This window comes from Physeter macrocephalus, chromosome 8 (assembly GCF_002837175.3).
Source record: "Physeter macrocephalus isolate SW-GA chromosome 8, ASM283717v5, whole genome shotgun sequence".
NCBI classification, from domain to species: domain Eukaryota; kingdom Metazoa; phylum Chordata; class Mammalia; order Artiodactyla; family Physeteridae; genus Physeter; species Physeter macrocephalus.
The window spans coordinates 90538241-90551226 of NC_041221.1; the positions used below are offsets into that span (position 1 = coordinate 90538241).

Genomic DNA, 12986 nt, shown 5'->3' on the forward strand with positions numbered 1-12986 from the left:
TTTAAAAATTTCTGGACTAAAACTGACAGACCGTCTCTTTTTTTCCCATATAAAGTAGGGCATCACCATGAGTTTCCATGTGGAAAAGAAAAAGCTGGTTGGAGCAGCAAATGTAACTGTGACATAGGTGCCATCATTAAAGAAATCTCCCCTCCTGGGGGAGGTTGGCACATGAGCCTATGAGTCATAACTATTATCATTGTCTTGTTGAGGAGAAATACTTATAAAGACCTTAGAAACAAACATCTATTATTCTTTCATTACCTAGTTCCTTTTTCATTACCTATGTAACCCAGATGTAACGCACATGTCAGCTGCCTGGATTGCTTCATGTCCTCCAGTGCGCCAGGGTCAACTTGTTCTCTAAAATATAATTTAAATGGATTCAAATTACAGTTTCACGTACAGGGAGTTCCCAGCATCTCTTCCAATATTTTTAGCAGTTGTAAGTGAAGCTTTTGTCTCTCCTGGACTCTTTGCTTCTGAGCCCCTCCTTATGCTGATTTCATACAAGAATTAAAAAAATTGAAATACCGTATACCACCCACATAATTTTTTTTAATCAAGTTGGGTAATACAAGTAGAAACACTTCAATAAGTATAAAGAGCTACCTGGGCGGGGTGTGGTGAGGGGGTAATAATAATCTTACTAAATGAGAAGGTGACATAAGGCATTGTGAATGCTCCAGGGTAGACTTGAAGAGGAAAAACTGAAGATAGTGAAACAACATCTACTCATTTCATCTGGCTTAAAATAGAGAAAAAGATGACGTCCTGGCAAGATTTTGAAATAAAGTTGGATTGTCTGAGGGTTATAATAAGAAAGAAAATTTACCCATGAAACTTTAAAAGGGAACAGCAAAAGTTAGTCATGTGATTACAAGAACCCAAAAGAATATTTAACACCAAAAGAGAGAAGGGTCACCAGAATGCTTTGAAGCTGGTTGAGCTAGTAATTACAAGGAACAACTTTCCTCGCCCTTTTTAAGAAAGCAAATCCACATGGCCTTTGTCTCATTTTCTGGTAACTGCCACAGCTGTCCTTGAAGCAATAGTTGCCAGCAGGTTAATCAGCTGCTTCCACAGCCCTGTGTATGCATAGTATTCAGTCTGCTTGTTTCTTACATTACATTGTTTTTCCAAGAATTTGTTCCCAGCCTTACTTCAGAAACTGTTTTGAACATGATATTCAGTTTCCTAACTCCCCACATCACTTTCATGTGATCTAATCTTCAGACTGCCTGGATGTACTGTACATCTTAGTCGGACAAAAAAGATTCTGGTTAGTGAGGCTTTTTTTTTCCTTTAAGAGTAAGGTATAGTTCATTTATCTTGGGAACTTTTAAATGTATGTCGCAAGTTTTATTCTACATCAGTAGAAATTCCATTCAGAAAAGATTGATCAGAAACTTAGAATACATATTAGCTTTAAAGGAAAATTTCATTGAGAATTTAAAACAAGGAAGTGTTAGTATATAAGATAGAATGTAGAATGACATAGCCAGCTCCACCTGCATTCCGTGCCCCAAGTCACATGAGTAGGGGCCCTGACTGCGGCCTGCACTTGTGGGTTACAGCCCTGTCTCATTTGCAGTTGTTAGTGTTGCAGGAGAGTTGTCTGACCCCCTAATCCCTAAGAGAGGTAGTACACAAGGCAGAGAGTTTGTTGGAGGGAGACTGGGATAGAGTCACAGCTGGAGAGGAGTGGGCGAAGGAAGCCCCTGCCGGACTGTAGTACCTGAGCAGGAGAGGCTGCAAACAGGGCAGGCACGCTGGGGACCCAAGCCCTCCTCATTCATGATCTGGCCCCATGCTGACCAGGTGGAGGACAAACTTAGGGTACTCTCACCAGCCTGATGCTAATGAGAGGCCACGATTTGTAGGGCTCTGAAGAAACAGAGGGGAAAAGGGTTGCTTCAGGATTAGCTAATTTTCCTGCCCCTTTCTCTGAAAGAATGGCCCAACATGGCCAAGTCACTGTACAAACAGGGAGAATTGCAAATGAGATTGTGAAGAGCTATGACACTTCGGGAATTCCCCCCCTCTTCCCAAAGCCACTGCAGACATGCCTGGTTACTTCTAACCTCCCAGAGGTGCACTTTGCCCAACTTATTTTTTGACCAGGATCTCACGGCATTCATTGAAGTCCTCCTTTCAAATGTTTTCATCTAAAATAAAGGAAAGTTTTCAGGAAAGCACTTCAGATAGAGAGGTGAGAACCAAACATGGCCAGCCACCGGCAAGTGTAGATGCTGGAGAGCCAAACCTATACGCCATAACACGGTGTACAAAATGTTTCTTATCCTAAAACAGCTCACAGTAGATTCGGTAATTATCCCCATTTTACAGCCTGAAATTGACTTGTGATGACATTTTTCAAGATAAAAAGTAAAACACTGAAGCCCGTGTGACTTCCTTTGTCAGTGTATGTGTTTGTCTAAGCTCCTTTAAGCCAGCCTGTGGCAGTGAATCCATAATTCAGGTGAAAACAATAAGAAATCATTTAAAGCCAATGTACATAAAAACAAATAGCCAGCATGACCCCTATTTTTAGTGCAGAAATATATTCAAGATCAAAGCCATTAATGTTTGCCTGTTTTATTTAATCACATGACTTTTACCTGGAAGATGTGGGTCTTATGGCATACAAATGAGTGTACAGGGAAGGATTCAGGCTTTATGCTGTCCAAATTCAGTTCTAAAAGCCAGAAAATTCATCATTCTGACATCTCTTTGCAGATGTAGAATGTGTGTTGAAATATCTCTTGAAATGTGTCTTGTTTACTTGAGGAATACATTTAGCAGATCATATTAATTAGAAATAATATCTGAGTAAAGTCTTTAATAACGTATCTCTTTTTAAACATAAAATCAAAGGGACTGATTTCCCAAGTTGCAAGAATGCGTGTTTCCCCTGATTACCTATAGTTTGGATTTTGAGGTTTTCTTCTTAATAAGTCATATTTTTTTCCTTGAGTTATCAGCATCCATTATTTTTGGCTATATTGCAATCTAGGTTTGCAGATATTATGTATTAAAAAATGGAGAAGTTGGGGAAAATATTTCACAAGAGACATTCTCTACTATTAAGATTTCTTGTAAAGTATTATTGACATAAGTTGTAGGAGGTGTGCCCTCTATAAGAATACCTCAGAAGCACAATTTTAGATACTGAGAACCTATTTAACAGTGCTCCATTTTGAGATTTTTTTGTGAAAGATTTTATATGAACAAGATGATTTTTATAACCCATGAGTAAAATCTTCCAATTACATCTCTAAAACCATTTTCTGTGGAATTTCAGTATTACCAAAATATGTAAATAATAAGTTTACCTTAAACCTCATTGATCTAAATAAACTCCTGTAATAATAGATACAGTTATGCAGTATAGCTTCTAAATGGAAAATTATCATCATTTTCAAGAGAATGAATGGCTCTAGGGAAATGTACAGCTTAGGAATGACAAAACAGTCATTCAAGCAAAGAACAAAATTGTGGAAATTACAGAGTTGAGCCCTGGGAATCCTCAAATTTGCCTTTAAACAATACCTTCTTCAAACTAGTGGTTACCAGTGGGGAGAGGGAAAGGGCAATATAGGGGTAGAACTATTAGGTATAAAAGAGGTAGGAGCTAAGAGGTTATACTATTAGGTATAAAGTATGCTACAAGGGTATATTATACAACACAGGGAATATAGCCAATATTTTATAACAACTATAAATGGAGTATAATCTTTAAAAATTGTGAATCACTGTATCGTACACCTGTAACTTACATAATATTGTACAACAACTATGCTTCAATAAAAAAAGATAAAAGAAAACAATACCTTCCCTCATGTGGTCCCTAGTGAAACTGTGGTCTCATTAGACGAAGAAGACAGAGCTGGAAAAGCAAGTATGCGTTTCTGAAATTTGTTTGGCCATAACCTTTTTTGAAGTTTTCTGAGCGCCTCAGGATATGCATGTTCCATGGAACGTACTTTGTGAAGCAGTGGGTTAGATTTAGTCATGTAGCCTCTACTCAAACAGAGCTCCAATTTGTCAATCCAGAAAGTTGCTTTTGCCAACATTTAGATACAAAGAGCTAGTATAAAGCGGTGATGTAATGCATGGTGCATTTAGAAATGTTTGTGTTGAAGCTGAGTTATCTCTTCTCTTGTCTCTTCCAGGTGTTTCATCCCAAACATCTATGCAGCTCTGTTCAGTGCAGCTCTTGTTCCGTTAATGTGCCTCGTGGTAGTATTTGTGGTGTTCATCCATGCCTACCAGGTGAAGCCACAGTGGAAAGCATATGATGATGTCTTCAGAGGAAGAACAAATGCTGCAGGTTTGAAAGAAACTGTATTTGTGTTTTAAGATGGGGACTTCTAATGGAGGGAAAAGGTCACTGAATATTCTTTATCAAGAAAAGGAGTGAGGTTCGACTCAGCTTTCAGCTCGGAAGCTATAAGTTAAATTATAGTTCTCCAATTTCTCCTGCTCCTTGGGACTTCCTGACATCTCTCTTTCTTCAGGACTCTGCAGGTTTTATTCTGATGCCAGTTTTGTCCCTAAGATATTAATATTCAAGTAAATGACTCACAGCCTTTGGGAGCTGCTTCCCCAAGTGTTCTTCAACTCAAGCAGTAACAACCTGTGTTCAACCTGTGAAATCTGTTCATTTCTTTCAGATTCTGAGACTTCTTCACAAACCTCCATAATGCTTGGGAGTGCTGTATTTTGCATGTGGAGTTCTGACTGTGCTGACAAATGTTTAAAAACATATGTGACCAGACAGCTTCATAAGTGGCTACACATGTCTGGTTACTTAAGAGTACAGTCTTTCCAGCTCAAATTGGCTTTCACTACAGCTCATTTTTTCCCTTTGAATCATACTTAAAACAGGTTTTTATGATGTGTTTCTTTTTCTGTTGTTAGATTAGCGTCTCTTAGGAATTTTTTTAAGGAACAATAACCAAACACCTACATACAGAAAACTCACTCTAAAATGGTTTGAGTGATATTAGGGAGAATCTAATGAGCTGGGGCTGGGGGAATCGCTCTTGGGCCAAGAGGAAGACTAGTCTTTTCTAAGCTTTTACAAATCTAAAGCCAAATGAATGGAGAAGTTCTTCACTTTTTAAGTGCTTTTCAGAGTTTAAGCAAGATACCATATATGAAGTCCGTAGAATACATAATATAATAGGGTCTAATACATTATTAGAGACTCAATAGATATTGTCATTTATAGGCTAATAAAAGGATTCATTCTAATATAAGAAAAGCCTCTAGTTCCTAAACTGTGTCAGGGAAGATGGAAAAAGATTTTCCTTGTTGTGTAAAAAGAAGGGACTCTTTTATATTAGTCTGTGGGGTAATTTGTAGATAGTTGTATCTAGCCAACTCTTCCCTCTTCTCTCTCATTTAGCATGCATTTATTATGTGGGCAGAAATATTATTTAAGGTTATGATTAATCTTAGATTCTTCAGTTAAAAAAGCAATATTCAATGTAGAAATCCTACTTTTTCATGGGATATAGAATTTATCTAGAAGCTATGCTTTTATTCAACTTGAGATTCATTTTATTAAAATGCATATTCTCTTTTGAAGGAAAAGTTTGTTTCTTTCCCCAAATAACCAGATTTATTTTGTTCCGTATATTATGTAAAAGTGCCAATGTTTGCATGTTTTCAATAATGATAACATCATAAGGGCCTAACCTAACGAGTTAGTCCTTTCATGCCTGAATCACCCCTGTGCCTTTTTGGATATGATCCATCATGGATACAGTAGATAAACAATGCTCTGATTATCTGAAAAACAGCCCTCAAGCATTGAACATAATGCTAAAAGCCCTAGCACACTTCTATCTCAACTAGCGAAACCTCTCTTGCAATGAAATATTAATAGAAGCATTGCTCTTATTGTAGCTTTTCAAATAAAAAAAATTATGGCAGTTCTGATTCCCCTATTCCCACTCAATCTAATAGTCATTATCTCACTTGGACTCTTACAGTGTTTTCCTGATAGGTCACTAGTTCTAGTTCTTCTCCAATATCATTTCCTCAGATGTCTATATTTCAACAAAGTGGCTCCCCTCACTCTCTAGCTTTACAGTCATTCGAAGTCTCTCTCATTGCCCAGAAGAAAGTCCAGGCATTTTATAACACAAGCGTCTCTATAAGTCCACCCCTGGGCCATCTTTTCATCCCCAAGTTAGTTACCATTCAGCCTGCATTCTGACCATGCCATTAATTTACTCCCATACGCGTTCTTTTTTTTTTTGAATAAATTTTATTTATTTATTTATTTTTGGCTGTGTTGGGTCTTCGTTACTGTGTACAGGCTTTCTCTAGTTGAGACGAGCGGGTGCTACTCTTTGTTGCAGTGCACGGGCTTCTCTTGTTGCGGAGCATGGGCTCTAGGCACACGGGCTTCAGTAGTTGCAGCACGCGGGCTCAGTAGTTGTGGCTCGTGGGCTCTAGAGTGCAGGCTCAGTAGTTGTGGCGCATGGGCTTAGTTGCTCCACGGCATGTGGGATCTTCCCAGACCAGGGCTCGAACCCGTGTCTCCTGCACTGGCAGGTGGGTTCTCAACCACTGTGCCATCACGGAAGCCCCTACTCTTACTCATCCTTAAAATTACCTGATACTGTCATCTTTGCTCGTGTAAGGCACGCTCTATGAACTCTTCATCATCAGTTGATAAAACTCATGTGTTTAGTAAATAATATGAGAAAATGTGCATGAAAGAGAGGTCGAAGGTGCTTATTACCCTTCCATAGTCTTCATTATCTCCCCAAAACTGTCCTAAAGAAACCCATAATCTAAGTAAAAGTGGTGTGCTGAACAAACACAAGTTAATCCCTAGGAAGCCCTTCCAGCAAGATACTGCTCACTCTTTTATAGAAATCTTGGAAGCTCCTAACATGCTACCTCTTCTGTGATGCCTTTGGAATTCCCTCTTTACAGAGCCACACCAAATAAGCATTACTCATTCCTTCTTCTATGCTTTTAAAGCACTTTGTTCCTACAGCCATTACAGCACTTAGCACTTATTTCAGAATGAAATGGTGACTTGTTTTGGTGTGTGTGGCTGATTTCCTTAATAAATTATGAATTCCTTGAGGGTAAGGACCATTTATTATTCATCTCTGTATCACCAGAGCCTGGTAGAGTGCTCAGTAGATAGCAGGAGCATAATTAATATTTGTTGACTAAATGAATAAATTAATAATCATCAATGCACCATAAAATCTTATTATAGGAATGGATCCCCAAGCTAAATATAGCTTTAAGAAGAAGAGGAATCTGTCATATCATCATAAGTAGAAATTATAGAATTTATCTCATTGATCTGTTTGTAGATATCCCTTTAAAAGTTATTATTAGGACTATCGTTTTTTCCTTGACTTCTCTGATTCCCAAAACTATGTGTTCAGCGTTGACCTCTAAGCTGATATCTTACATTTTATTTGAAACCTCCTTTAACTCTCTTCCATTTGAACGTGTTCCACTTACCTCGAATTCAGATTTTCAAGAAACAAAATGTCAGTCTACTCTACCAAGGAGCATTTGACACTGTCTTTGAATCTGTCTGCTAAAATTCCATTGCACTGACCTGAAAAATATCCAGTCAAGAAGGACTGTAAATTCATATTTTTCCCATTTCCCTGCTCCATATACATAGCAGTTAATGACAAGATATAACAAGGGAAAATTAAAAAGAAGATGAATTGTGACTCAGAAAGAGCAGAGACACAAAGTATAAGCTGGGCTACTATCAAGGACCTGATGTTTTCTGGGTCCACAAGCCTGTGAATGCAGGAGTATCTCAACTGCTGTGGTGGTAAGTTGGGAATTAAAGGTCTCACCCAAGGCCGGTAGACTGGAGCGGTAGCACCTGTAGGAAAGGAACCTGAAAAAGAGCTGCCATAGTAGCTTGGGCTTTGGCTTAGGGATCTGGGAGCCCAAAGACAAAGCAGAGGAAGCATCTCACCGAGTTCCTGGGCCAAAATCTCTAGAGTTCACAGAGTTTACCTGCCATATTCATATGTATATGTCATTATGGGGAAAGAAGACCCATGACACCAAACTAGTCCTTTTTGGACAGAAGGGTTAAGTGGAGGCCACCACAAAACCATTAGACAGAAAAAGGTAGCCAGAGAGAAGGACAGACAGAGAGAGAGAACAAGCAAGGAAGCAAATGCTTTCTACTCAAGATTAGCTGCAATATAAAAGTCCCAAACATTGGAGGAAAACTAACAAAGATAGCCCTTAAAATCAGCACTCAAGGAGATTAATTTAACATAGAAAAAAAATATAAAAATAGAATAAACTATAAATAACTTCGTCAAGTTATTTAGACTCCTCAAAAATATAAAGTAGGGGGGCTTCCCTGGTGGTGCAGTGGTTGAGAGTTCATCTGCCGATGCAGGGGACACGGGTTCGTGCCCCGGTCAGGGAAGATCCCACATGCCATGGAGCGGCTGGGCCCAAAAAAAAAAAAAAAAAAAAATATATATATATATATATATATATATAAAGTAGGAATCATCAAACTATGGCCCTGCCAGCCACTCACCTGTTTCCTCATTTTATCTATTTATTTTTTTAACAGCTTCATTGAGATATAGTTTACATGCCATAAAGTTCATCTGTTTAAATTGTACAGTTCATTGGTCTTTATTATATTTATATAGTTGTGTAACTATCGCCATAATCTAATTTTAGAATATTTGCATCATCCCAAAAAAGAAACCCCATACCTGTTAGCAGTCACTCCCCATTCTCCACTTCCCTGAAGCCTAGGTAACTACTAATCAGCTTTCTGTCTCTATAGATTTGTCTTTTCTGGACATTTCATATAATGGGATTATAGAATAGGTGGTCTTTTATTAAGTCTGGCTTCTTTCACTTAACATAGTGGTTTCAGAGTTCATCCATATTTTATATCATATATCAGTACTTAGTTCTTTTTATTGCCAAATAATATTGCATTGTGTGAACATACTACATTTTGCTTTCCTATTCATCAGTTGATGGACATTTGGGTTGTTTTCACCTTTTGGCTATTATGAAGAACATTCCTATGGTCATTTATATATAAGTTTTTGTATTAACATGTGTTTTCATTTCTCTCGGGTATATGCCTAGAATTGGAATTTCTGGGTCATACAGTAGCTCGATGTTTAACATTTTGAGGAACTGCCAAACTGTTTTCCAAAGTAGCTGCAGTGACCTGTTTTTGTAAGTAAAGGGTTTTTTTGACACCCAGCCACACCCATTTGTTTACATATATTCTATGGCTGCTTTCACAATACAGAGTTGAGTATATGTAGTTGCAACAAAAACCATGTAGCCTGAAAAACCTAACATTTAATATCTGGCCCTGTACAGAAAATGGTTGACCATTGACCCCTGACATAAAGGAAGATGTATCCACTCAAAGCACTTAAACATAAAAAATAAAAATAGATATAAGCAAATAAAATTAAAACAGACCAATATGAAAATGAAAAAATTTCAATAATCTTGGCAATGAAAAATAACACTAGTTGAAAATTTTAAATATCTTGATATTTGAGTTAAAATATAGATGAGGCACAGAGAAGAGAGAATTAATTAATTAGAATCCAAAGCTAGGATTAAGGAATTCATGTGAAAGATACAAAAAAAGAGAAAATATGAAAACAGAGCTAAGAAGTATGAGAATACATTGCCAGGAGAAAAGAATACAGGGAATGGAGAGAAATCAATATTTGAAGAGTTAATGTTGAGAATTTTCTAGAATTAAAGAAAGAAATTAACATAACTACCCATAAATATCTACCTTGTTTAAAAATTGGGGGAGAGGGGTAGGGGAATGCTGAAAAGTCTACTATATTAGTAAAGTTCCCACATCTGTATTTTTGAAAACTGGATAGTAAGTACCCTTTCTTTGCTTCTGATATTCTTTATTGTTAGAATAATTGGCACAAACCCCACTCAGGAGTTTGAGTCCACAGTGCAAGCAGTTGCCACTACGTTCTCTAAAAGCCAAAGCTTCAAATGCAACACAGACTGGTACCAAGCCTCTTCTCTTCTTTCCTCTGAGATTCCTGCACTTTTTACACCCCGTGTATAGGTTCTATCTGAGGAGGGCAGTTCCAATTACAGTCGGCCCTCTGTATCCCCAGGTTCTGCATTTGCAAATTCAACCAGCCATGGGTCGGAAAATATTTGGGAAAAAAAAATTCCAGAAAGTTCCAAAAAGCAAATCTTGAATTTGCCACATACCAGCAACTATTTACATAGCATTTACATTGTGTTTACAACTACTTACATTGTATTAGGTATTATTTTAAGTATTCCAGGGGATGTGCATAGGTTATATGCAAATAGTATGCCATTTTATATAAGGGACTTTGAGCATCCTTGGATTTTGGTATCCTACAGGGTCCTGGAACTAATCCCCAATGGATACAGAGGGAAGACTGTAGTCTCAAGCAGATCTGGCTTAGTTCTCTACAATTCCAAGCATGCAAAATAGCCCTTTTTCCCAAGGCAGCTGAGATGGTTTATAGTTTAGTTTTATTTTGCCCTGCATTTTTTAAAATTTATTTTAATTAATTAATTATTTATTTATTTATTTTTGGCTGTGTTGGGTCTTCGTTGCCGCGCGCAGGCTTTCTCTAGTTACGGTGAGCAGCGGCTACTCTTCATTGCGGTGCACAACCTTCTCATTGTGGTGGCTTCTTTTGTTGTGGAGCACAGGCTCTAGGCACGTGAACTTCAGTAGTTGTTGCACGCTGGCTCATTAGTTGTGGTTCTCGGGCTCTAGAGCACAGGCTCAGTAGTTATGGTGGACGGGCTTAGTTGCTCCGCGGCCTGTGGTATCTTCCCAGACCAGGAATCAAACCCGTGTCCCCTGCATTGGCAGGCAGATTCGTAACCACTGTGCCACCAGGGAAGTCCCCTGCATTTTTTTAATTGGATGAGTATTTTCAGATATTACATTTGACCCTTGCACAGCACTGATTTGAACTATGCACTTATACGCAGATTTTTTCAATAGATACATACTACAGTACTATACCATCCACCGTTGGTTGAAATCCTCAGATGCAGAAAATGTATATATATTATTATATATATAACTGTAAAGTTATATGTGAATTTTTGATTGCGAGGGGGCTTGGCACCCCTAACCTTTGCATTGTTCAAGGCTTAACTGTAGTAGATAGTAGCATGAGAAATAGATTCTCAAATAATAAATCAAGAGTTGAAAGTAAATCCCCTTTTATTACAGAAGCACAGTTTCCTAGTTTTCCAAATTGTGTTAAATTTTGAGTATTTTTGGTCAAACCTTGTCAAGAGTTTTTTGTTCATTTATGAATTACCTTTAACAATGAGTAAGAGGCATTATGAGAAGGAAAGGTCAATTTATCGTTTCCTTATAGCCAAGCTGTTTTTTGCTTTTAGCAGCTAGAATGATTATGATTATTTATTTACCTTAGAGTTTTAGGTTTGGTAAACAGATGTGATTAGTTATCACCAGCATCAGCCCCGTTTGAATAACTGAAGCGCTTATATCAGTCATTTTGTTTGGGCTGGAATCTTCCATATTTCTGTAGAACTGTTCTCCAAACTATTCACTCTGGTGCAGATTAGATGTGCCTGACAACAGGAGCAATTTTACATCAACACTTGTGTGTTGGTTATGTCTGCTCAGTATCAACCCCTTTATACTCTATATTTTGAGTGACTCCTTCACTCCTGACATCCCTTAATTTCAGATCTCAAATTTCCACTGAAATCCAAAGGGAAGGGGGAACAGAGGAAGAGCTGCTAGTAAATCAAATACACTCTGTGCTGTAGTCTCCAAAGACAGCCACTGTCAGTTCCTCCCTTTCTGAGCATGGCTGTGACAGCGATGTCAGCTTTGCTTCCTTCTGTGCCCTTTTTGCTGCTCGACTGCTGTGAACCACATTTTTGAAGGTCGGTGGCTCCTAGTGAAATTCACTGGCCTTCTCCTCCTTCAGTAAAGTGAGTGTGCAGTGAGAATGAGTCAGGATAAAGGTATGTTCCCTGAGCTAAATTTCAGTGTCTCAAACAGCGTTTTAAACAAAGCCTGTAATTTTAGGGTTTGGTTTTGATCTCTGGCAATGATAAGCTTGTCTCTCCTTTTAGGCTCATTAGAGTTTACTGACTCTTTTCTGATTCATCAGCCAGTTCTTATGTGAGGAATGAGTCATGGATCAGCGAAGGAAAATTCATTTGAATAAAAAGAGGAAGCAGATTACAAATCCCTTTCTTATAAAAATCCCATGCGTATGTTTCAATATGATATAGAAAAATGTAAAGGTGGCTTGATCCAGCTAGCCATGTATAACATGAATCTGAGGTATTTGGAATCTCCTGGTACAATAATGGCCATTTCTTCTTGGTAATATATTTGAGGATGAATGCTTCCATTTCTTCTGAGTCTCCATGTCTTCATATTTACAGAACAACAATACTAATGTAAATCAAAATTCCATTGCTATTATAAAAATCATTGGAAACTTGCTCTAATGAATATTATGAAGTATCATCCCTTTCATCCTAAGGTTGAGTAACTTTTTTTCTCCTGACATCTTAGAAATTTCAAAAAGTGTTCAGAGAGACTCGATACAAGCCAAAGGAAAAAGAAGAAAAGGAAATAGCTCCTAGTAAATGCAGTACACTCTGTGTTGTGTTCTCCAAAGATGGCCACCGTCAGTTAATTCCCTCCCTTTACATGTGTGCTTCTCCTCACATACAGCAGTGGAGTCTATTTCCCCTCCCTTTAACTCTTTGGACTTGCTTAGACCAAGGTAATCTGATGGAAGTGATACTGCCCCATAATGGGTCTAACCTTTAAGAGGACTGGCAGTTTCAGCTTCCTTTCTCTTGGAAGCCAGTCACAGTGTAAGAAGTCCAGTTACTCTGAGACCACCATGATGTTAGAAACTCCAAGCTAGTCATATGGAGTGGCCATG

General features: G+C 38.1%; 1 protein-coding gene across 1 annotated transcript in view; it reads left to right on the plus strand.

The window, feature by feature from the left end:
- ADGRV1 (adhesion G protein-coupled receptor V1) overlaps window positions 1-12986 on the plus strand; it is a 552025-nt gene that overhangs the window by 455600 nt on the left and 83439 nt on the right. Inside the window, exon 87 of the mRNA XM_024125341.3 lies at window positions 4176-4333. Coding sequence (XP_023981109.1) covers window positions 4176-4333 — 158 coding nt within the window. The remainder of the gene's footprint in view (window positions 1-4175; window positions 4334-12986) is intronic.